The sequence below is a fragment of the Mastacembelus armatus genome, chromosome 19, assembly GCF_900324485.2.
Source record: "Mastacembelus armatus chromosome 19, fMasArm1.2, whole genome shotgun sequence".
Taxonomy (NCBI): domain Eukaryota; kingdom Metazoa; phylum Chordata; class Actinopteri; order Synbranchiformes; family Mastacembelidae; genus Mastacembelus; species Mastacembelus armatus.
Genome location: NC_046651.1, coordinates 8,776,171 through 8,800,949, shown reverse-complemented (window position 1 = coordinate 8,800,949; position 24,779 = coordinate 8,776,171). Strand labels below are relative to the sequence as shown.

Below are 24,779 nucleotides of genomic sequence, written 5' to 3'. Positions count from 1 at the left end.
ACATCTCTCTCTTTTCATTCTCCTCTTTGCTTAGTGAAATTTGCTAAACATAAATGGTTTGGCAGGTTTAAAAACCCTCAGCCTGTAATATAAATCACATTTCAGAGGAAGAGGAATGTTGTACAGCTACTTATAGGGATGCAGAGCAGAAGTGTACTAATGTGGAAATTAACTTTAGCCTACTCTTATATAATACACTGTCTGTGCACACACAGGGGTGGTGTGCATATGTGTGTTGTACATAAAGAGTGTGGAGGTAAAGCCTTTTTCATTTATCCTCCAGTACCACCCTGATGAAGAGATAGATTCATATTTTATGTAACTTTCCAAACAATTTGTCACTGAAATAAAACATAGCAGAAGGTGATGTCTGCAACCTGATAGGATTCAGGGTTAAATACAGCATAGCAAGACAACAGAAATATAACAGTGGTGCTGTACCAAAAATACAAGCATATTTTATTGTTTTTGACTGTGTGCAACAGCATGGTCTTATGTCTACTGAAACAAACTACATTAGGAGTGTTTATTGTAGATGCCAGTAGGTAGGATTACCATTTGAGCATGTAGTACTGTACTACAGTCTACAATATTCAACACCGCTGCACAGCATGGAACTGAAAACAATAGCAACATAGTTATAATCCACTTTGGATTTGGTTACATAACTTTATTCAGACAGAATCTCTCAATAATTATTTTCTCATTAGTTTTAAAATCATAGACGTGCACTCTACAACCACTCTCAGGGTTTGTTTTAATCAGTACAAGGTAAAACATAATAAATAATTTGTAAACACTGCATATCATTATAGCTTAGTACCAAAAAATATGGAAGACAACTCTTATTTTGTAGTTTCATGAGTTCATAAGAAAAGCAACTGTAGTGCAAATAACAAATGAAGGGATTCTCCCTCAGAGGTTCAGGGCGTGTTGCAGAGGTGTAAGAGTTGTTACCTAAAATAAATCCTGAGATAAAACAACCATCAGTAATAAACTGTAATTTAACAATACTTAAAGTCCTAAATACTACAGTTCTGAGTCCTGAATCTCAGGCTCTTGGCCCAATCTGCTGCTTAAATACAGCTTCCAGGGAGGCACCATACATGTAAGAGACAATTCAAACATAATGTGAACCTGTTAAAACCTTAAAGATCTAATATTGGTTCAGAAAATGAAATAAATTGGTAAAAAGATACATGTGATGACATCGTTGGTAACAGTTTCTGCTGTATAAAGTTGTGGTCAAAAGTTGAGAAAAGAGAAAGCTGATACTGGTTGGCTGCTGTCACATGTAAGTGAACTGCAAACTGAAGGAGCATCGTCACTGGGTATAATAATGCAAGGGGGAGATGAGTTCACTGGACTGGCAGAGTTATGCACAGCTGAGTTCTCCCTTAAAATACCATCTGTCTCTGTTGGGGATGTTTCTCTCTCACACAGGGGTCTTACCTTGGTCACCAGCTCCATACCACTGAAAAGGGAAGGTCTGCTCTTGGGTTCAGAGGGAGGGGTGAAGCTTCTGTCTCCAAGAAGTTCTGGATCTTCAGCAGCCAGTTTGACTGCAGCAGTCCTGACTCGCTCCTGCTGCATGGACCAAAGTTTCTTCTCTTCACTCTCATCCAACAGCTCCTGTGAGGAGTCTATCTGGGCCAAGGCCAGACCAGAAGAGGAGGTTGGGTGATTTGGTGGTTTGGGGACATCACAGGGTGAGATGTTAGGCTGACGATGGCTGAGGTTGGTGTCTGCAGACTGGATTGGTAGTAAAGGGTCTGAGTATGTAGATGTGGGAAGCTGATTAGTTGTGACCTGATGGCTACTGTTCGCTGCATCCTGCCTGGCAGCTTGTAAGGTTCCACCCATCAGAGCCTCAAGCTGTCGCAAGATCTGATAGGAAGAGAATCAAAGAAAAACAGTATTGTCTAGTTCTTTCCCATCAGGCTGCTCCAGCTGAACCTTCTTCTGCAGCCTCTTACCTTGGTGGCTTTGTTTGCTACAGGTCCTGGAGGCCCCTCGCTCAGCTGGTGGAGCCTTCGTTGTGTAGCTCCAAACATTTGTTCCAGAGAGAGGAGGTCAGAGGTGATGAGGCATGCGACAGCACACAGTGCACGCTGGAGGGTCGGAGGAAAACAAGATGTGTTTATTGGAAATTAAAATATCCTAAAAAAAAATCTTCAACAGATTGTAACTTTACCATCTTAATAGTGTTTGAGGAATCTTGAAGCTTGCTTGAAAGCAACTCCACCACGACCTCACAGTTGAGGATGGAGCACCTGACAGATTAAATATCCCAATGATTACATTGTGTATTAATGAGGAAAGACAACAGATGAATTCTACAATACACAAAGGGACAAACAGCCTGAACAGTTTTTTTCTCAGACTTTGGATGCACTGACTCTTTGATGAAGTGCTGGCTCTCCTCCCTGGACAGAAAAACTCTGGAGCCCTCAGTCAGTCTGCTGATGAGTGCCATCTCCTGGCCACAGTCCCCCAACTGCAAGGCTTCCACCCTGAAGAAGCAAAATGACAATAAAAATGGAAAAATTGAGAATCACTGCCTCATCCACAATGTTTAATAATCTCAAATATTCAAAGGTTAATCTACCAGCTCTCAAATCTTGCTATATTCAGCTAGAATTAGTTGATATAACAGATTAAATTTACCACTCACCGATCTGATAGGTCCCCACTGCTTTCTCTGCTGGCTCCCATTTGGCTCCCAGTACTGGCCGACTTGCTGCCGACAGAGGCCCTGCTGTTTGCAACGATGTCCTGAGAAGAGCTGTGAGAGGAGCTGTTGCCGCTGTCGCTCTCTTCCCATCCTCCACCTACCTGTCCTGGGCACCTCTGGGTCACTGCTGGATGAAGACAAGACAGTCTGGGGTGAACGTGTAAGAATGAAAATGAGTGAATGGAAATCTTGATTCTGTACAGAGTTTGCTCGTGTCTCACATACTGTGTTTGGAAATATCTGAGATTCAAACTTTCTATTTATCCTAAGACCAAATTTCGGTCACACCAACAATGTCTCACCTTTTGGTCTGCGGGCAGGTAAATTATAGGCACATGCAGGTACAGCCACCTCTATAGGTGCAGAAGGCGCCACGACAGCCCGGTAATGGTTGTCATGGAGACGGATGCCCTGGTGCTCAGTTGGAGGAAGGACAGCACTGGCTACTACCTCTGCAGCTTTCTGGATCTTGTCCAGTAGTGAGTCACTGGCTGCTGGGAAGAATGGGGACAAATATAGAAGGTACAGAAATCTGCACAGAAAATTGATTGGATTCATGTGCATCACTCACCTGTTCCCTGCTTCCCTGGACTGTATCCAAAGCCCTGCATTCCCGACCTGTGGGAAGAGCCCATGCCTGAACAGAAAGAGACAGAGGTCATATTGTCCCATGGCTTTCAGTTGACAAAATACAGTGACTGAATATCCCAAACTTTCTACTCAAGTATCTCACTGAGCTTTAGCAGCTTGATGCAAAACTGATAAACCTGATAAAGTTCTGCAAATAAAGACTCTACTACATGTGTTTATACACATTACACAGGTCTTCATGTGAATTTTAGATATTGTATGCACTGGAACATCTGAGGCTTCTTCTCTCATAACCTAAACTTTTCACAGCCTTTTGAACTCACCCATTGTTGGGGGCGCTAGAGTGACGGGGGACATGCCACTTTTGGTGGAAAGGGTATCTGTGAAAAGCAACCTGGCCACTTCCTGCACACAGAAAATGTGATTATATAGATATATAGATAGAGGTACATGACTGACACGATGACTAAGTACAACCTGTATCTCACCTGTGCCGTATTCCTCACTTTCTGGTACAATGCCGTGCCATGGATGGGATCAGGTGGGCCGCTGTAAACTTGGCAGAGCAAAACGCCCAGAAACAAAGTGAATATTTTCTGAGAGTTAAGTGGAGCCAAGAGCAAATGTGACTGGTGACTAACCTGATGCTTGCTGGATGAAGGTGGAGTTCCTTCTGAGTTCTGTGAGGAAGTGGTTTGAGCCATGACCACACAGATGGACAAAGATCTTCAGCACCTGAAGCAGAGTTACCAACAGAATAAAATGAAAGGATAACAACTAACAGATAAGTTTAACTTAATGCAAGCTTACACACTGGACACATGACATGGCTCAAGTTCACAGCTTCATATTATGAACTAAAGCGTTAGTAATGACACTCCTCTCACCTTGAGTTTGACATGACAAGACTCCGCCTGCAGCCTCTCCAGCAGGTATTCCAGCAAACACTGACCACAACCTGAAGACTCATGGGAGATTTCTATGGTGCAGTAATTGTTAATGGTATAATATTTAATACATATGCTACATAATCAAAAATATGTGATTCTCTTATTTAACTGTTTTTTGGGCAAAAATGTAACTATTCAGTTGCATATAGAAATGATCACCTGCAGAGGGGATATTATGTTGAGGAACATTATTCTGAAATTGTTCGACAATTTGTAGACGCAGCTTTTCACAGATTAGTGAACCTCTGCCCATCCTAACTTTTGAGAGACTCTGACTCTCTAAGATGCTCCTTTTACACCCAGTCATGTTACTGACCTGCAGCCAATAAACCTATTTATAGATGCAAGATGTTCTCCAAGCTCTTCCTTATTGGTACCACTTACTTTTCCAGCCTTTTGTTGCATCTGTCCCAACTTTTTTAAGACGTGTTGCTGCCATCCATTTCAAAATTACCTAATTCTCTTCTTAAAATTATACATTTTCTCAGTTTAAACATTCGATATGTTCTCTGTGTTCTATTGTGAATAAAATATGGGTTCATGAGATTTGCAAATCCTCGCATTCTGTTTTTATGTAGCTTTTACACAGTGTCCCAACTTCTTGGAACTTGGGTTGTATAAAAAACCTATTTTATTATGATATTTCCTGCTCAGGGTAACAAAATAGGTGTTTCAAATAAGGGATTCGATTTTCATTGTCAGCTGTAGTCAGCTCTGTTTTTTTTTACTTGAACTATCACCTCCATAACATTTGCAGATTGTAGATAATATTTACAACCACTGAGGAGTTAAACCACGAGGCACCGAGGGCAACTATCCTGGCCTGTTAATGCTGATCACTTGGCTTCAGGTGTGTTCAGCCAATCACAAGCTTGAAGTTACCAATTCATTTGTCCTCCCCCACTTCTATCATCTGAGATGGTATCTTCCTGCTTGTGACTGGCTGAACACACCTGATGCAGGTAATCAGCTGTGGGTAGAGCACGGTTAAATAAGCAGGACAGTGGACGTGGGGGACCATGGGTTGGACACCCCTGAGTTAAACCAACTGATGTGTATGTCCACATATGGTGTTTGTGTGACAGACTAGGTGAACCAAGGATACTTCCAATCTCTTGGAAAAGGTAGCCAGGGCAGGGCTTCTCATCATCTGCTGTAGCCTTCATCAGAGTGGGTACCTGAAGAGATGATGATGATGATGGAAGAGATGATTGACAAAATTCATGACCAGAGGAGTTCAAAGCTCGTTTAAAACCCCTCGGGATTTATTGTGCACGAAACTGCAAATCCCAACAGCCCCATGGGGTGTTAAATGTGAAGCAGATTCTGACGTGGAAGAAAAGCTCAGCATGACACCGGGCTCTGACTGCCAGTATAGTTCCCCCCCAAACCGACAGTAAAGGCAGCGTTACAGGGCTAATCTGAAAAAACTTGACGTGTCCAGCAAAACAAGACAAGCAGTTACCAAATGTGTTAGCTAGGAGGCTAACAGCAAGCTAGCGATGCCATAACTTGACAGATTCAAACAGACACGGTAACACTACGTGGTTTTAGAAGCGCTCTGTTCACATGTTTAGTTTGCCCAAGTAACGCTGAGTGGAAATAGCACTTACTTTCTGAAGGAAAGCTAATCGCTCCATGAATGTGGCCATGATTTAGCAGTCCTGGCTGCGGGTTACTCATCTTCCACCTAGAGCTACGAGGGAAAGGCGGGACACGAGGTGACAGCTAGCCAATCAGAGGGTCAGGTTACACCAACCGCCCAAAAACAGCGAATCAGCTTCAGGAGTGCGTGCAACTTTGATTGACAGCGAGTTCAGCGAATCACGTTGCAGAACAGCCTGCTGACCGTTTCCTCGATGACAGGGTCAACAATATGGCGCTGCTTGTTAATATGCGTTTTTCATCACATTTAATAGTCTCATTCGGAATTATCGGCTCCTCTCGTTTATTTATTTTATTCAGTTGACTTAAAAGCCTTCCGTTTAGCGCCGCCCTATCAAGAACCATGTCTGGGCCTAATGTTTGGAGTCGTAGCCGGGACAAAATGCGGCTTTTCCCTGAACTCTTTGCTCAGTGCTCAGGAGAGGTGAGGCCGCACAGAGACTGCACATGGTGCTGCCTTTAGTGCAGTTCATTTAAAATATCCTATAATAGATGCCTCCTGTTGTCAGTGAGTAAATGTACATCCCACGTTAGGGAAAAAAAAAACATGCCATGGTTATTTCAATGTGATTCAGGCCACAGCGTATGGGAGGTGCGTGGCAGCTACCACAAGAGGCAGGCAGGAGCTGAAGAAGGACCTGTGTGCTAAGGAATTTGAAGCTTTGAAGACCTGCTTTACAAATGCAGTAAGTGTCAATAAACCTCCTACTGGTCTTGTGTCGTGGACATTGATGGTCATCATATAAAAGCTATTGTTTTTATCACAGGCCAAGAAAAGAGCCAGATAAGTGGAAACCGTCCTGGCTGTATTAGGAGAGCGGGTTCAGAAAAGCAGCAAGACATCAACTGTGTCTGCAAACTTTGGGAGAAAGACATGAGTTTCCATGTTTTGATTGACCTGTGAGGTGTGATGATGATGAAAACACAGTGCTGCTGCTGCTGTTTGCTGCTGTGAATGAACTGAATGTGACACTGACACTTCAAAGACGTTGAAACTGAGATTTTCATTTTCAGGAGTACTGAAAATTAATATGCAAGATCTGTCTAATGCTTCAGTGCAGAGATGTGAATAAATTTCTCTATTAACGGAACAAACGATCAACAGCCATGGTTGTAATAGATGTTTCATTTATCACCACCAAACTGTACAGAAATACAACAATCAGAAATATACTCTTGTACCAAGCAAAGGTCCAATATGTGGTGATGTGCTAACTGATGGACTTTTCAGAAAGGTTTGATTACTAAGAAACACTACAAACACTGTGCATAATTACTTCCATTGCCCAATGTCCTTAACACAATGTACAAATCTTATTTTGCCATAGTTACTGTATGGTTTACAGTAAAAGGTTCTGGTAGAAGGGAAAAAGGAAACTGGCACATTTTATTTTGCAGCATATGGATTGAAAGGCACTGATAAATCAACAAGAAAGAGATACCAAAGATGGAATGATTAGTAACTAGTGAAGGTACCGCAATGCTCATGAGGTTGAATTCAGTTACTTTCATTTAAAAGTATAATGAAACAACGCCTAGAACAGGGCCCACACATTCCAACCAATATTTGGTAAATGTAGATTCATAGATTAAAATTATTTACATCTCAGGGTAACAGAAAAACACGGGAGGCAATCAAATATAAACACAGGTCCTACAGAAAGGCAGAGCTGATTAATGAGAAGAATTCAAGAGACTCGAATACAAACAGCTATTTGCCTCACAGAATGGTATTTGCATAGATTTATATACATTTCAACAATAAACTTGTAAAAACTCTCCACCCTAAAGACAAAAATAAGTTAATATTTACACACACTCTTAAATAATGACTTTGGCTTACTATTACACAGTATCGCAGAAGAGAAAATGTTTCTCTTTGTCCACATCTTTATGAAAGTAACGGAGCGTAAGGCAGTGATCTTGTAGTCCACAGTGTTAGGAGAGTGTGTGTTACAACCTGCTGTCCAATCACTGAGTGAGAAATCTGTGTGTGTCTGATGTGTGTTATTTTGCTCCTTCATCCTCTGAGGCCTGTTTAATCTGCCGTGAGTGCACCACCGCCCCTGCCAGTAGCTGCTCCTCCAAGGCCGCATGCAGGTCTGAGCCCCCCATCTGCAGCAGGGGCTCCAGCCCGGGAACGCCCCTGGAAACCTCTGTCTCCTTTGGGGGCCCTTCATCGGCTCTGGTTCTCAGTGCCCTGCGCTTCCGTCTTAGATCCACCTCCCCCTGGTCCCTGACTTTCTCGTGGGAACCCTGGGGGTGAGCCTCATCTTTGACGGCCCCGTCTTCCACTCCTTCTCTAGGGTACGCCTGAGCAGCAGCTTTCTCTTTGAGGTCTTGCCCTTCTTTGTTCAAAGCATCACCAACTTCACCCTCAGCCCCCTGTGCTGCTTTCTCAAGTATTTCATTGTCTGCTTTCTGGATCTCCGGGTGGATTCTCTCGTCTGCAGCATTTTCCTGTGCAGGTTTCCCTTTGACTGCTCTCTCTTTCTCCAGCTCCTGTTCTCTGGCCAGCTTCTCTTTTCTCTCCTTTTCCAGATGTTCTTTCTCTATCCTCTCCTTCTCAGCTCTCTCTAACTCCTGTTGTCTGGCCAGCGTTTCCTGTCTCTGCCTCTCCAGCAATTCTTTCTCTATTCTTTCTCTCTCCACCCTCTTAAACTCCTGCTGTCTGGCCAGCTCCTCTTGCATCTCCCTTGCTGCTTTTTCTTTTTCCAGTTTAGCCTGGACCTCTTTCTGCATCTGATGTTTTTTAGCATTTTCAATTTCCTCCTTCTTCTCCAGGTCTTGTTTTGCATCTTTAAGCTGAGCTACCTGATTATTTTGAGGCACAGGCTGATGATCATCAGATCCTTTCTCCCCAAGGGGCACCCCCCTCGCCCCGAGCTCATTTTGTTTATGGGACTGTACTCCAGGAGGAACTTGACCATCCTCCTTGTAAGCAGCTGCACCACCTACTTTCACAGCCCCAGCCTCAGCAACCCTGTCCACAACCTGAGCTTGTTTCTGGCCAACAAGGTTAGGCTCAACCCCTCCGTCCTTTGGAGCTCCAGCTTCAGCTCCAGCTCCCTCCTTGAGCTGCTTCGGGTCTGAGGCCAGGTCTTTGGGCTTCGCTGCTCCCCCTTTCTCCGCTTCCAACTGTTCCTGGGGGCCTTTGTCTGCTTCACCTTCAGCAGCAGCCCCTTTAGGTTACAAACACTTGGTCATATTTCTTTGTTAAACACCTGTGATATCTGTGTTCTCTGTCAGTGTATACGCACCAGCAGGCTGTTTCTGGTGGATTTCCTTGTGTTGCTCTTCTATGACAGCCAGGAGTTTTTCCTGCTGGTCTAGGAGTCTCTTCTGTTGCACCTGCTGCTCCTTAATCACCTGCAGCAGCATTGCATGGTCAAGCTGGCCCTCTGCATGGAGACAAATGTTGAAATAAACGAGTCACAATCTGCTCTAAGAACTTTGTATTAGTTATGGATCTGTAAGAAGCTTAGGTAGACTGCTTTAGTGCCAGGCCCTATGTGAGACAGAGCGAAATAGACAATATTGCACTATTTTTGGAAACAAACGCACATCTCTAGTTTGTAGCCTTAACCATAAATTGGGCAGCAGTAGACCTACATGAACTATGTTAGTGGGTGAGGGTAGTGTGTTAATTCTACAGTGGTGCAATATTCAGCTATATGTTAAAAAAAATAAACTTAAAAAAAAAAAAAAAATCACAAATTGTTTTCCCTAATAAGTATGTAAATATCCATGAATAGATAAATGGCTCAATGAGTGAATTTGAGTGACCAACCAAGATAAAGAGAAGAAAAGGCAAGAGAGTATTCATACCTGCAACCAGCTTTTTTATCACTGTGACAGGTGTCCGGCAGAGGAAGAAAGAAAAAACGGTAAAGGTAGAGAAGGAGTAAAGTAAACAACAGAAAAAGAGTCAACTGAAGTCAAAAGGAGTGCCTGAAGCCAGGTCATGAAATAAATTAAAAAAAAGACATATCTCCTGTGTTTTACTCCATGTGTACCTTCAAAAATACACACAGGTACCAAGAACAGATCAGAGGTGAGATCACATGAGATAAAACAAGCAAAGTGAGATAAGAAAAGGAGACAGTGGTATAAACAGCATGCAGCAAACTACAGAAACCAATTGAAACACTGTTATAATTCAGCCTGAATTAGCTAATTAGAGGAAAACCCACCTATTTCACCTCAGTTCCCATGTTTTCAATAACAACTTGAAAGTACTACTGCAGGACTTCCTGTACACTGGAAAATTTGATGTCGTCTATACTAGAAATCCTGCACGCTACAGAAACTGGCATTTTAGACTACATCACATCCAATCAACCGTAAAAATTTCAAGTAGTGAACAGCCAAATACCAAAGCTGCCCTGCTGTGAGTTTTCATCTAAATCTGCAGGATTTATTATAATATTCCAGAGGATGTTACAAAATTTGCCGCCATGTAAATGTCCTGAGACTCTTGTTTCTTCCCCCTGATGGAAACATTTTCTGGTCTACTTACCCTCCATCTTCTCGTCCGCATTGTCTTTGCTTTCAGCGGCCTGAGCCCCGTCTGCAGCAGCATGATGCTCTCCCTCTGGGAGTTGAGCTGAAGAATCACCAAATGTCACAATGTTAGTGTTGCACTTTTATGTGTCTGTCGTGCACAGCAATTAACAAGAGTGACAAATACTCACGTCTCCCTGCAGCGTCCGGAGCCATGACCACTTTATCTACGTCCACTGCAGCAGCCTTGTTGTCCCCCACAGCTTCTTTCTTCAGAGGGTCTTTCACAGGATCCAGCTTCTCCACTTCATTTAGTGAAGGGGCCTCCCGCTTAAACCCCACGTCTGCCACCGGGTTCTTCAGTACCTCATGGGACAGGACCTCACCTTGATCCAAAATCACTCCCTCTTTCCTCATAACCTCTGCAGGTTTTGGTTTCTCTTCAACCTGCTCATGCTCTTCATTTAGCACTGGTTTTTCCTCTCCCCCTCCAGGTGGTTGTTTCTTGTCTTCCTCCAGCTCCATATTGTTCTTTCTTGAGTCTACCATCACCTTGTCATGAGGAATGGGAGGTTCGTGGCGGTGGGCATCTCCTTCTGGAACTGCGACACCTGGGTATTTGGACAAAAACATCACTAACTACGGTTTGAGATGTGGTGAAGATTCATTTTGTTTTAGTTTCCTTACCAGCATCAGGACGGTCCAGCTGCACTTCCTCCTCCTTCTTCCTCTCAGGTAGCTCCACTGGTCCTTTGATCTGAGGCGGCTCAGCTTGGTCCCTCCGCACAGCATCCACCACCTCTGCGCCAGGGACGTCGGGTTTTTCTATCTCCACCGGTTTCTTGTCTACTTGCGAACACACAGAACACCACCAATTACAACACAGTAGTGCTGCTACTGGATATCACCTTTGTGAAAATGTCAAATAACCCACAGATCCTTTAACCAAACTCTCCTCTGAGGGAAGTCAACTGAGTAAACAAGTCCTTTAGTTACAGATCTATACAACCATAAAAATAATGTGTTTAGTATTGAGCTTTTTATTTTACTTTTGCCGCATATACAGTCAATCTAAAATATATGAGGCACATTACTATGACTAAAATAAAATAACAAATCTGACACCTCATTTATTGCATTATTTGCTCTTGTAGGAAAATTACTGTATTTGAGCACATGACTATTTACCACTGACCCTGACATCTACTCTTTCTTGTTGTGTTTATTGGACACATTAAATACAGACATTAAACCAAATTAACAACCAGGAATATCTCACATGGACTGTGATTGAAATGATCCACTAGATGGCAGCAAATACTGACAATGGCAACACCGACACAATCGGCAGGGTACAGTGAATGACAGAAGAGAGAGGAGATGAATTCTGCTCAAAACGACAAACAGGAAACAGCTCTGGGAAGAAAAAGACGCAGGAAAGTCAAACAAGGATTCAAAGAGAAAGATACAAATGATGGAGGAAAAGACTTTGTCAGTGGGCAGGTAAGAAGGAGAGAATCATGGGGTTAAAGGGAGGAAGTTAAACTAAGAGTCTATCCTGTTTTGCCGTAAAACTGAGAATATTAACACACAGATTTCATTACATCTCCATTTGTTTCGTTTGCCCTCCCCAAACCCCTGTCACCCCTTCATTTATACAGCCAGAGCTCGCAGGCATTTTATAGCTGCCAGGGGAGATATGTGGGGAGATGGGGGTGTAGACAATGTATTTTGGAGGGGGAGGGGAAGCTGGAGAAATGAACAGAGGTAGAGGGGTGGAGAGAAACTGCTGGAGTTTGAAGGGCATCACTCTCGCTCCATCAATGTCAAGCACTCAGTGCTGCTCTCAGATATTATCAAGAGGTTATCTCCTCACCCTGCCTGTCTGTCATTCACTCTGTCTTTCTCCATCTTTTCTTCTCACTGAATTGAAGGAAAGCTTTTCTTTTGGTCTGGCTTTGTGCTTTTGTTTTAGTCTCCCTGGCACTTTGCTACTAGCTCACATTTACTTTATACTGCTCTTTTAGGGTGCCACAATCTTTGACTTTAAAACAAGAAACATACAGGAAATATACTCTTGTGCTGTCACTACCGTTTGCATGAAATAATCGCGTGCAGCAGTGTCGTCCAACCTTAGAGGCTACAGACAACACTGGCTTCGGCCTGTTGAGGTAAATGTTTCCATGGTTCATTAGTAAACCACTTTCATCTACAGTCCATCAAGCAGATAAGTGATTGCCAGACATTAGCAAATGTCATGATCTTTACCATGCATTTCAGGGAGGTCCGGTAGTGGCAGGTTTTTGTTGACAGGTGCTGGAGGGGGAGGAGCTTGGATGTTCGTGCCAGGGCTTCTGGAGGAAATTGAGAGGGTGGTAAAGGTGCTGACCAGCAGGATGCCCAGACCCACGCAAAGCACCAGCTACAAGACAAAGAGAAAGAGGAGAAGCATGGCAGGTTAGAAACACTGAACAAATATATTCTCAATGGGAAATGATGGGGAAATTGCTAAATATGCCGATGAAACCTGAGCAACGATGCCATTCTTATGGATTTTCCGGTAGATGAGAGCAGGACATATGAAGCAGATGAGGCTGCCCATGGTGGCTCCAGTCAAACCCAGAATTGTTTCCACTAAAGGAAGAGATGTGGAAAAAAACAGGGATTATTATGCGGAGATTCCTAAATGAGGGGCATATGTGGTAGTAATGAAGACCAAGTAATGACTAAAATTATGCATAAACTGTTGAAACAGCAGAGAGTAATGGTTAAACAGAAAAAACAGTTAGCTGAAACTGAGACATAAAGAGTTTTAATAATAAACTAAAAGTCAAGGATAAACAGTTTCAAAAAACTCCTCAAATCCACACTTCCTATCGGTCGCTCCATTAATAGCTACTGCCCACCCAGCCCCATGCAGGTTGCCCATCCATGACACCCTACTCCTGGCAGCAACGAGCCCAGGCCCACCCACCTTGGTAGACCGGACTGGCTGGGCGTCAGGCCCGGAAACCCATCGTTTATCCAGAAGATGGAGACCATATTGTCTCCTTCAGATTTAGTGTCCGTTCTCCCCAGGGCCCTTACCTCCCTTCTCCTCAGCCTATTAGTCTGATTAGATACACAAAGACCCAGCCAAACCTGCTTTGCATGTGTGTTTGTGTGTGTGTGTGTCCATCCAAGTTTAACAGTCACCATATAAAAGGATAAATAAAATATAAACTCATGTAACCTTTACATCTCCACCATTTTTGAGCTGTTTGTGAGAGGGACAGACAGAGTCAAAACATCCTGACAGAGCCAGTACTGGAGTGTACACGGACTTGTGTGTGTGTGTGTGTGTGTGTGAGTGTGTGAGAGAGAGAATCTGGGAGAATAATAGCCCTATCTTCCCGTCTGCCCGTCTGAAAGAAGATAAAAGTTAGGGCCCTGATTTAAGGACTGTGTTAGAGTGTGACAGTCACTGACTCGTAAAGTCACATTCACACACGTCGTAAAGCTTGCCAGCTACTCCGCCCACATAAAGGGACACATGCACCTTAAAGACCTCCAGTCTGGGAGCTGTACACATATGAACACACACACACACACACACACAATTTCAATCCAGTCCATCTACGCCTGATTGTTCATACATACACACGCACGCGCGCACACACACTGAGGAAGTACCGTTGGGGATAAGAATGCCTCCCAGCATGGTGCCAAACACAATGCAGAGGGTGATCATCTTGAAGCGCAGAGGAGGCATGTATCCTCCGGCAGCAAACGTCCCATCCTTCTGCTGCAAAGCAAAAACAAAAAAAAAAAAGGGGGGGAGAGAAAAAAAAAAAAAATTTAAGCAGCGACTGTAACGAATCTCAAATATAAAATTCCAAATTCATGGTTTCTGAGTTGCAGTTACAGTGTTTCATGCTTTTTAGATTGATTGCAAAAAGAAAATAGAGCAAAAGTAAAAAGCTGTACAGCAGCAGTACTTCTACACTGGTAAACATATAATACAAAAAAAAAAAATAGCTTTAATGGTTGCAGTCACTACGTCCATTCTTTTAACCAGGTCACAGGTTCATTCTTGTTTCTTGAGGATGCACACACAGCTTGTACTGTTATTCACACTACTTATATCCACTGTCTGATTTAAAACAATACAACCTAACAGAAGTTCCTGGAAGATTTCTGGAAAAATGGTGCAGTTCTTAAAATGAAAAAAAAAAAAAAAAGACAAAAAACTATTATGCCAGGAATTCTTCTCAGTAAACAAAAAATAGTACATCGCAGGTTTTTAAGATGTCAGATGTGTTGATGTTTACGATAAAAGCAGACAGTGCAGCTATGCTTCATTGCAGGTGTTTTCAGGAGGCTCTGTTTACAAGAAGCAACATGTTTCTGCTTTTATAATTGTCAAACCATGAGGATGTGAGTGTCCCCAAGAAATGGATTAAAGTGTCAAATAGAAAGATTAGGATATATGTTTGTTTTAATCAATCCTATTAGCAATATTCAGATAAAAATATGACATTAGGGAATAATTCTCAGATATTCCCTCACATAAACAAGAACAAATATTTTGTCTAGTGCATAGAGTAGCAGTGTTCTCCTCAGTATATATAAGAAGTGAATGGGTAGGGGTTTAACTCACCTGCTGCTCAAACAGCATGGTATTGATAGCCTGGCGGCAGGGCAAGATCATCATGGGGAATCCGACGGCCACAGACATCATAAATCCCACTCGGATTATCTCCGTCACCAGGTTGGACGGGAAGTTCATCAGCACGTTGCCTGCAATGTTTTCTGTGAAGCTGACGTAGCCAAAGAACCCCACCTGTACCAGACAGAAGTGCAGGGGAGCAGACAGACACAGGTTTGGGAGGAAAGCAAAAACAAGTGAAAAATTAAGATGTAGATGACTTTTTTTTTTTTTTTTTTTTTTTTTAAAACGGATGTGCTGTCTGATGTAATTTCACCTAGGACTCTATAGTTAATAAGAATAAAAGACCACTTATAATTTAAAAATAGTTTAATTCTGTAAAACCCAAACACTAAGACAATTGCTAAAAATTGTAACTCCCCACATTTGGTAACTTGTGATTTGAAAGGGCCTTTAAAAGTTCAGAACAAGTAGACACACTCATATCACAAAATCCTCAGCTTTGTGTGTGACAGTGGTGACAGGCGAATGTGACTGATGTGAAGGGTGATGGCATTTCCACTCACTGTGATGTAGAAGATGGTGACTACGTTCAGGGCTGAGGTGAAGATGGTGCTCATGCGTTTGACGGACGGTTCGTCCATGCTGTCGTAGGTCGGCAGCACCTGCCTGTGAGAGACAAGCAGCCCAGAAACATACTCTGCATGCTGCATGACACAGAACCACACCGGTACTGCTGCTGTGCATTCATGTGCTGTATGAATCATTACACACACCTGACCGTTTAAAGTCTGGCAGTGAAGTCACAGGAAAAAGCAAAAACCTGCAAAAGTTGCAATAATCTGCAGAGTTGTGTCTTCTCTGCTCAGACAGCAAACAATATGATGTTCTACTTTGTTCAAATCTGGCACTGAAAGCTGCTCTGTAGATTTTTAAAATCCGTAGCCTTATGGTGGCCTGTTTGCACCACCTAATAATCAAATGATGCATCACTCCAAACCAGACGTGCGAGATATTTTTTTGAGCTCCTTAGAAACTTAACACTGTAAGGCAGTCACCTTTAGTATCAGTAACAGTCACACTTCTTGTCTGACTGATGTTTCAAGTCTAATAAGCAGATAGAAAAATGAAATTTTAGCAAAATATATCCATTGCCCTCTTACCAACAGTTATTTCACTGATTTTCCCCATGTATTTATGTATTGCTTCACCTCGTCATGACCGATCACGTTTTTAGATAACTGATTGGAAAAATGGGCCCCAAACTGCACCAAAACATACAAGATATGTGTCTATAATTTTATCTGACCATCACATGAATGCAACAGCTTTTTAAACATGCACAATTGTTTAATAAAATATGTTATTTTAGTATTTTAATTAGCTCTGAGAGTCCATCCCACTTTAAATTGCAGCATAAAAGATAGTTGTTTCCAAAATGGCAATAGATGGAAGTATTGTCATGGCAGTGGGGGTGAAGTGTGTAGAGGTCTGTGCATACTGTGTGTGCGTGTGTGGCACAGGATGGGTGACAACAGTCAGGTCTGGCTGAGGCTGAACCTAAGACTGTCTGCCTGGTAACACAGGTGTCTGTCGCTGTCGCTTTCTGTTCTGTGCTTCAAGAGAGGGCGGCAGGGCCCATCTGCACATTAACCAGTGAATTTACAGGCTTTATATATAACAGCAAGTGCCTGGCAGATTTTAGAGCATTATAAACTTTCCTGGCTGACTCTTTGTGCTTGCCTCCTCTCCTTCTCTCTCCCTCTATCTCACATATTTATATGTGAAAGGAAGAAAAAAGGAGAAGAAAAGAGGGTGAGAGAGAGAACAAGAAGCCATAACTTTCTCTGCTGCTCCGTCTCTTTGCCTGTCTCTTTCACACATTCTGGTTTTATGAGCAAGCACTGTCCCATGGTGCTATTCCTTGACGCTTGTTTAATCCGCAAACCAGTAAATCTCAAAGCCAAGGTTAAATAAAACGGCATATTGTAAGTGGGGACCTAAAGCACCTAATGGTCACTCAATAGTCTTGACTCAGAGGCTAATTTGTTTTTATTTGCTCTAACGTTGCCCTTAAATGGAGGAAATATGACAGAGAAACTCTTCAATGTGGGGGAAGAGTGTGTGAGTGTGTGTTGGGGGGGGGACTAGAGTGTGTGCTGAAGATAATATAATTAACTTGGAGTTGAAAGCATGCTGACAGTAGCATCACAGAGGGACATTTTTGCTGCACATGTTTTTCTTATGTCCCTCTATTACGAGCTAACTGTTCCTCGCTATTCCAACGTGCAGCCAGAAAACAACAGGGCCAGCTCCCATCCCGTCATAATGGTGATGTTAAGTAATGTTTTAACTGAAAGTAAACACATTTCATGAATGTAATAAAAATCCAATGTGCTGAGAGCTGTTTAATCAGCCTGTGAATACATCAGTGTGTCTGTAAGATGGCGGCAGTCCAATGTGTTGATTAGTGGTTTGGCTTAAGCTGCCTGCCGCCTAACGGAGCGCTTGCCTCGCTCGGCCTGACCACAGGCCAAGAAATCATCCTGCCAAATATCACTCAGCGCTGCGAGAGGGAACCGCCGCACGAGACACACATGCATAAACACATACAAGCGCGCACTTTCTTCTTCTTGTAACGTGTGGACACCTTGCTTGCTAATGAACACACCCGCCATACCATAATGTTATGTTGGCTTTGTGCGATTAAATTAATTAAAGCCTCGTTTCAGTCTCAAGGCTACAGTCACCCACTCCTGCCACTTACCTCACTCTGTCTCAGACAAACAAACCCATATACCGCCACCACCACCCAAACATCTGGACCCTAATGACCTCACTGTAACACTCCCTGCATCCTTTCCCCGACACTGCATTCAAATTTAAGACTTGGTACGCCCACATCCCATTAGACCTTCACATTGCTCTTCACCCGCTCAACTCACTACAAGCCCAGCACAAGCACTGAAGTGTAGAGACAGAACAAAAGAGGCAGTGACAGAGCATGCAGATGGGTATAAATAGGGAAATGAGTGAATGTGGTTATTCAGAAAAGCTCTGATTAAACTCTAAGAGGCAGGATCTCAGAAGGTTATTCGAATCCCAAGATTGGCGTGAAAACCTAAGAGCAATGTACTTCCACTATTTTACCCTACATTTCACAAATGTTTAAAATCAGAAAAGCTGATTGGAAATTGGACTGAAGTTCTCCAAAACACTTTTTGTTAGCAACCTCTTGTATATTTTGTCTACTACATTTAAGCAATTGCTGACTGTTTTTCAGGCAGCACACTGTAGTTTGATGACATTAAAAAGTCACTTGACAACTGTTTTCCAGCAACTCTCGGGTTTCTGCAAGTGCCATACTGATTATTCTAATTACATAAGAATGAACAAAAATAGCCGAATGGACAAAAAGCGGGTAGCTTAGTTAGGGTTAATCCTCAACAGGTCAGAACAAATGATGCATACATTAGCAAAATGAGAAGCCTCCCCTGTGAAACTAGAAGTCTCCTAACCACTACATGTCCAGTGCGAATCTGTGAGTCTTTCATGACAAACTCACCCCAAACCCCCCAAACCCTCCACTGTGGCCTGGAGTTATAAGTACACATGCAGTAACACATGTAAGTACACATGCACTAATTATGACATTTGGTGAGTTTCAACATGCAGCGATGAAAGATTTCATTCACTGTGTCACTGAGAGGAAAACCCCCCCCAGCACACAGTATTAGGACGACTGACAGATTTTTGCCTATTTTGTATCAATAAGCTTCCAACTTAAGAATTCTTTATAGTCTTGTCTAACATTATTTCATTACATGATCCTGTGCGGGTGGCAGGGCGGGAGGAGTACTTACGACTGACAGGCGAAGGCCATCCCACAGATGGGGAAACAGCGAAACACACCCTCCCAGTGCACCACATTGACCTGCCCTAGCCACCAGCCGCTGAGCAGCCCGTGTTTGAACGAGGACAACACCATCTGAGGGGAAGGAGGGGTGGGGAGGGGAGTTACAGCCCGAACCAAATGAAGACAAGTTGGGGGGGGGAGCACGAGGAAAAGGACGGAGGGGGGCTGCGCCCATGCTGACGGCTCACAGACAGAAAACGAAAGTAATGAAAACCAGAGTACATGAGAAGCAGAGACATGACAGGAAACCCCATACTGAACAAAAAAACCTGAAAATGTTGTGTAATGAAGGTGATACCTAATGAATAAAAGTGGAGTTTTAAATTTGATCAAATTATGACATGTATAAAAGGTTAATCTAAATGAAGATGACCCCACAGGTTTTCAGTCAGCATGTGTTTCCTGCTTCTTGCTCCTTTCTTTACCTGATCCCAGAGGACAGAACAACACTTCACAGCCCTCCAGCCTCATGCCAACCCCAGGCCCTGCATCCTGGTGTGGCGTAGAGGCAGGAGGGCAAAAATATTACTCCCCTCAGCCTTTTTTTTTTTTACTACTGCCACCAAACACACACACACACACACACACACACACAACACAATCTCAGAACTGAGACGGCTCAGACCAAACCTGAAATAAAGGTGAAAAATGGTGATGACTGAGAGGAGTGGGGAAGGTTCAGGTAGGTGAGGGCAGGCTGGGGGAGTTAAAGTTGCAGGCAACACGTCGGGCTTCCTTCATTCTCCACCCCCACTCCCCCACTGCCCTTACAGTGGCGTTATTGCGGGGGTGGGTTCCATGTTTTACTTACGGGTGACAGCAGAAAGTTGAGGCGATAATGGGCAGGCACTGAATGACGCCCTTGAAGCGCCACAGGTGAACCCGCTCAAACCAGGAACCCGAGATTATGCCGTAGTGTAGAGATGACAACACTATCTACAACACCAGCAGCAGAAACATTGGCGGGACAGGGGGGAGTAAACAAAGGGTGCACAAGGGGAGTGGAAAGGAGGTATTAAAGAAGAGTGAGGGGGAGAAGGGCACAGGGGAAAAACAAGAAGAGAAATAAGTAGTATATTGTGTAGAAGGGATAGAAGGGAACAACAAAGGGTAGGATGAAAGGAGGGAGGGAAGGAGATATGTCACTGTTAGAGGGTTAGAGGTCTGGGCTGGGCCAGGCCTGGATCTAAAGCCAGACACACACCACACTGCTGCTCCAGGTTATTGCCATGCTTCCAATCTAAAGTCACATTAGTCAGTCAGAGACTGAACAGCAGTGTTTGTGGAAGCAGCGCTACAGGTGAGTAACACAGAGCTGCACACCCAAACGCGTCTGTGCAGACTTAACATTTAAACACATCACATGAGGCAGAACACTGCAGCTGAACTGGATCCAAACTTTTTAGCGTGTTGCACCTCTGACCTAAATCTGCAGCACGATACTAAACGTTTTATTGTGTGGCGTTGCAGCAGGAGCTACTTTGATAGCATATGAGAACTGGCTCTTTACTAACACTAAAACGCTAATTTTAACATAATGAACAGATTGATCCCTCATGTAACTGATTAGACCCAATATGTCATCATTTGCTAAGCAAAATCACTACGAAGCTTTTCAAAAGTAAGGATTTGCTGCTTTCTTCTGTTTTACAGCATTATAATTTAAATGTTTTGGACTACAGGTTGAACAAAAAACTATTTGACACACACCTTAAACCTATGAACTACGTAAATTTCATTTACACTTTTACTTCTGGCATAGATCAGGTTTTCTTCTTAACAACTGTGTGAAAATATACAGATTATTTTCCTAAAGTTGCAAAGGTTTATGATTTATTGGGACTGACCATGTGACCCCCATTTACTTTCCACTTACACAACTTGAACTGTCTCTAGTGGCCATTTTCTCCTGCTTCCCGGGGGAACGCCTTTGTTTCAGCCTATAAAAACCAGTGCAGCAATTGTTTTCTGCCTGATGTGATTTAGTGCGTATTGGCCCTTTAAAAAAAGAGGAGCAAGACATACAGTAGTTCTGTACAATGAAGCAAATGAGAACGAATTCACATAGAATACAGCACTAACATGAATCTGAAAATGACTGTGATAGCTCGTCAGCTAAGAAACATTTTAAAAACTCAATCATCCACTTTAATTGTGCAGCTTGGAAGCAAAGTGAGAACGTGTGTCCGCTGCAGTCCAGTCATACACACTGCGCAGAGCGGAGCTGGCTCACCGTGAACATGAAGAAGGTGTAGAAGATGAGAGCCATGGCTGAGAAGGACTGGATGGAGGACATCATATTCCTTTGCAGACTCAGAGGGAGGACGATGAACAGAGACACGACGATCAACAGGAGCACACGGAAGCTGCCAGTCACCTTTAGATGAACGTGTGACGTGAGAATGCAAACATTATAGTTGGTGTTATTTGTTTTAAAGAGAAAGGCACACGCGCAAGAAAGAAGTGAGGACAAATCTTTTGGTGTGATTGTCCAGGTGTTGTGACAGGTTGACAGAATGAGGCGTGACTATACTAATTAATCATCTCAAACCTGTAAACCCAACATCTGAGCGAAGAAATTCGAGCCCAAATCAGCAATGACAACGTAGAAGGCAATGCAGGTTCCCAACATCAAGCCGATCATGCTGCAGGGGCAGACGAGGAGAGAAACCGGTTGGAGAGACACTTTTATCTACAATGGGTTTGTTAAATGAACAGAACCCTTTTATTCTAATGTGTGTGACAGTTATATGCAGAAAATAAGTTAAAATATACACTTTAAACATGGGGTAATGGTTGTTGTGAACACGTAACGACACTTGCCTCATCTCCACCAGTGTTTTTCCTGGTTTCCCGTAAGCATGGAAGGCTGCAGAGAAAGGAATGATATCTATGTGAACAACAAGTGACCGAGCAGATGGCAGTGTCCTAAAATATTTTCTCTTTTGATAATAACTAAGCTCAAATCACCACGGCTGCACTTACCCAACACTCCCAACATGCTGCTTGCACACCGTGTGTGCTACAGCACAGCAGCTTACACTTAAAAGTCTGCAAAGTTCTGGTTTATTATCATTCCTGGTGGTGGTGTGGTTTGTTAATGAAGTTTATGTTTCTGTCATAATTTTTGGCAGTAGCAACGATAACAACCGATTTCTTCCAACTTCATCCAGCAGTTGCTGCTGCCAAAAACATAATGTACTCGCAAAGAAACCACAAATGCAAACCCTCTTATAAACTGCATACACACCGAATCACAATTGTGCTGTCAGTGGTAAACACGAAGCAGCAAATACAACATATACTGACAAAAAAAACAACATTTATTACAGCTTGAACTCACCCAGTCCAGCATATGTCCTTCGTTTGGTGTTGCTGGCTGTGTGGACCAGGAACATGCAGGACTTGTGGGTCATCCAGGAACAGAAGAACAACAATATTGTTCCCAGCACTATCCCACACTGAGAGAGGAAACGTACATCATACATAAATTCATAGATCCGCCCTGAGATCAGCTCTCCTTACAGAAAGACGAAGTGTGAGACAATGTCCTCTTAAATTATGCAAACAGCAGTGTCCTGACTAAGAGTCAAAATGGTATCTTAACTATCTCAAGTCCAGTTTAAAACAAATTCTATCACATTTTACTATAAATAGAAGGAAACATGTTATTTTAAATCTTTAATATGCTTCAGAAAAGCATTTGACTTAAAAACTGAAGGTGGGGGAGAAGGAAAAGTCTGAGAAATTATACAGACACACACCAGAGGATCAAACAAAACAAGGCACAACTTATGTTTTACAGGACATAAACAACATCAAACTCAGAAACAATATATTACAGGGTTATAGAAGCATCAGGAATGATGCACACTGCATAAATCATTTCATCTACAAAAAAAAAAAATAAATCTCAATTTTTACAGTCTGCCCCATTTACCAGCTAAGTTAGTGAACCAATTTAATAATCATGATATATTGCATTTCCTTAAATCTCAGTTGTAGTTACATTGTATTCAGTTCAGCCTTATGCAAATATTACAGCATTATGTGAGTTAGCTTTTTAAAAGAAGTGAAACACACTTTATACCCTGGTTTCCAGGAACAATTCTGTGACAATGCTCAGTGGTACAGGTCTCTCTCTCTTTCATGTTGCTGTTTTCCACAGGAGACCGAAGGTCCTACACTATTTAGCCAAAGGATTTAAAACTAATTTAGCATTTTTTCCAAAACCTTTAGAAACATGTGTTTAAATGATTTAATGAGAGGATCCTAAACTCTTTTTAGATGCAGTCGCACAACAGATGGAGATGTTGTTTATGTTTAACCAAGCGTCCACTGATCTTACGAGGTGGCTGCCAGGGTGTAAAGTAGCTTAGTCATTTCAAGGCAAATTTCCCTTCACTCTAACGAACACAAAACACACACGGAGGCCAAAATGAAATATACAGAGGTATTGATTTGTACAGTGTTGTTACACTGAATAAGTTTAATGAAAATTGAATATTACCTTTCTGTTAAATTCACCATTAGCCCAAACTAAATGTATCTTCATCTATACTTATTCTATATTTTCTACTTACATTTATTTTGATTTCCTAAAGAGCTGCAAATACTGATTAGATTTAGGTTTGGTTTTGGTTTTAGGTTAGGTTTTACTGAGCTTTGTATGAAGTTAACTGATAAATAAAAAGCAGTTAATATAATTTATGTTAAAAGTATCACCAGTGTGTTTTAGTGCCTAAAGCTCTGCACAGTACTGTACATGTTTTTTATTCTCTTCAGATTTTAACTGCAGGACTTTGTCTAAGTAAATACTGTAAACAAAAAGCGGGTGTGTGAAGGGCTCAGTCGCAGCACCTGTAGACCCGCAGGTGTCTCACCTGTTTGAAGCAGAAGGGCATCGTGAGCACACTGACTCCGACGATGCTGTTTACAACGTTCATGATCAGACCCGAGTTGGACCCCGTCATTTTGAAGCGGGTTTTGGGTGGTCCCCCTTCTCTAAGGGTGTATGAAACAACACGGCCGCAGCGATCTGAGGAGGAGCCGTCTAATCTCGGGGTCAGACCCGGGCTGGGTTTCTGACTTCTCTGCCTGGCACTGACGTGGCGCTCTGGGGATGAACAGAGAAAACGGAGCGTCACATTTCACCCACTTTGGTTTATTTTTTCTCTTTTTGTTAGCAAAGTACCCCACACTACACGACAACACGAATGTATTAGCATTAATACAAGCGGCTCACGTTACAGTGTTTGGCTAACAAGCTCATTTTATCACTGACTCACTATTTCTCTGCGACTTCCGCGCAGACAGCTGCCAGGCCTACGGTATCATCGGTAATTTGCTGACGTTAATCGGTCTTTTATCGAGGAAAATCAATGTCTTCGTGTGTATATCAGCCCAAAGTTTACGGACACTCAACCTGGAGTAATTTTAAGAAATCCAACCTGTTTATGTGGACGCGTATCCAGGAAGTAGGGATTAGAGTCGACGAGGAGACTGAAGACTGAACAGGCTGCTGGTTTCAGGGCTGTCAAACGCTTGGACGCCCCCTGGTGGTCACCACATGAACATGCGTCAATGGACGTGTGAAAATACAGCTTCAAGTCTTTGCTTTTTGAAGTTTCTTCAAGCAGAGCAATGGTTTTAGTGAATTTTAAAAAAAACTCTCTGTTGTTGTTATTGTAAAGGCTCTGCTGTGCCAAAACATCAGACCCCAGCTCCAGTTTAGGAAACCTGAATGCTGCTTTAAACGGCAACATAAATACT

At 42.8% G+C, this 24,779-nt stretch overlaps 3 protein-coding genes across 14 annotated transcripts; 1 reads left to right on the top strand and 2 right to left on the bottom strand.

Moving 5' to 3' along the window:
• Positions 1–738: 738 nt before the first annotated feature.
• tepsin (TEPSIN adaptor related protein complex 4 accessory protein) lies at positions 739–6,003 on the bottom strand. Of its 3 annotated transcripts, none has more exons than XM_026316397.1 (13): positions 5,889–6,003; positions 5,381–5,453; positions 4,213–4,304; positions 3,967–4,060; positions 3,814–3,881; positions 3,649–3,730; positions 3,306–3,371; positions 3,037–3,228; positions 2,675–2,861; positions 2,400–2,513; positions 2,195–2,273; positions 1,977–2,111; positions 739–1,887 (listed from the first exon to the last, which is right to left on the bottom strand). In XM_026316397.1, the coding sequence occupies exons 1-13, from the start codon at positions 5,925–5,927 to the stop codon at positions 1,246–1,248; spliced, it is 1,863 nt and encodes a 620-aa protein (XP_026172182.1). In that variant the 5' UTR covers positions 5,928–6,003; the 3' UTR covers positions 739–1,245. The 3 variants fall into 3 exon arrangements, with proteins under 3 accessions (XP_026172182.1, XP_026172184.1, XP_026172183.1); XM_026316399.1 differs by having other exon boundaries at positions 2,675–2,858; XM_026316398.1 differs by having other exon boundaries at positions 3,037–3,225.
• A 107-nt stretch (positions 6,004–6,110) lies between these two features.
• Positions 6,111–7,046, top strand: ndufaf8 (NADH:ubiquinone oxidoreductase complex assembly factor 8). Its single transcript, XM_026314902.2, has 3 exons — positions 6,111–6,364; positions 6,516–6,626; positions 6,708–7,046. The coding sequence occupies exons 1-3, from the start codon at positions 6,284–6,286 to the stop codon at positions 6,726–6,728; spliced, it is 213 nt and encodes a 70-aa protein (XP_026170687.1). The 5' UTR covers positions 6,111–6,283; the 3' UTR covers positions 6,729–7,046.
• A 5-nt stretch (positions 7,047–7,051) lies between these two features.
• slc38a10 (solute carrier family 38 member 10) lies at positions 7,052–24,564 on the bottom strand. 10 transcript variants are annotated; one of them, XM_026314893.1, is made up of 18 exons: positions 24,458–24,564; positions 23,891–24,123; positions 22,351–22,468; positions 21,831–21,876; positions 21,559–21,652; positions 21,241–21,384; positions 18,955–19,079; positions 15,658–15,760; positions 15,083–15,265; positions 14,116–14,227; positions 12,971–13,077; positions 12,712–12,865; positions 11,131–11,292; positions 10,635–11,054; positions 10,460–10,546; positions 9,769–9,789; positions 9,201–9,341; positions 7,052–9,122 (listed from the first exon to the last, which is right to left on the bottom strand). In XM_026314893.1, the coding sequence occupies exons 2-18, from the start codon at positions 23,978–23,980 to the stop codon at positions 7,948–7,950; spliced, it is 3,282 nt and encodes a 1,093-aa protein (XP_026170678.1). In that variant the 5' UTR covers positions 23,981–24,123; positions 24,458–24,564; the 3' UTR covers positions 7,052–7,947. The 10 variants fall into 10 exon arrangements, with proteins under 10 accessions (XP_026170678.1, XP_026170677.1, XP_026170676.1 ...); XM_026314892.2 differs by lacking the exon at positions 18,955–19,079 and adding an exon at positions 19,819–19,943 and having other exon boundaries at positions 24,296–24,514; XM_026314891.2 differs by having other exon boundaries at positions 24,296–24,514.
• Positions 24,565–24,779: the final 215 nt, after the last annotated feature.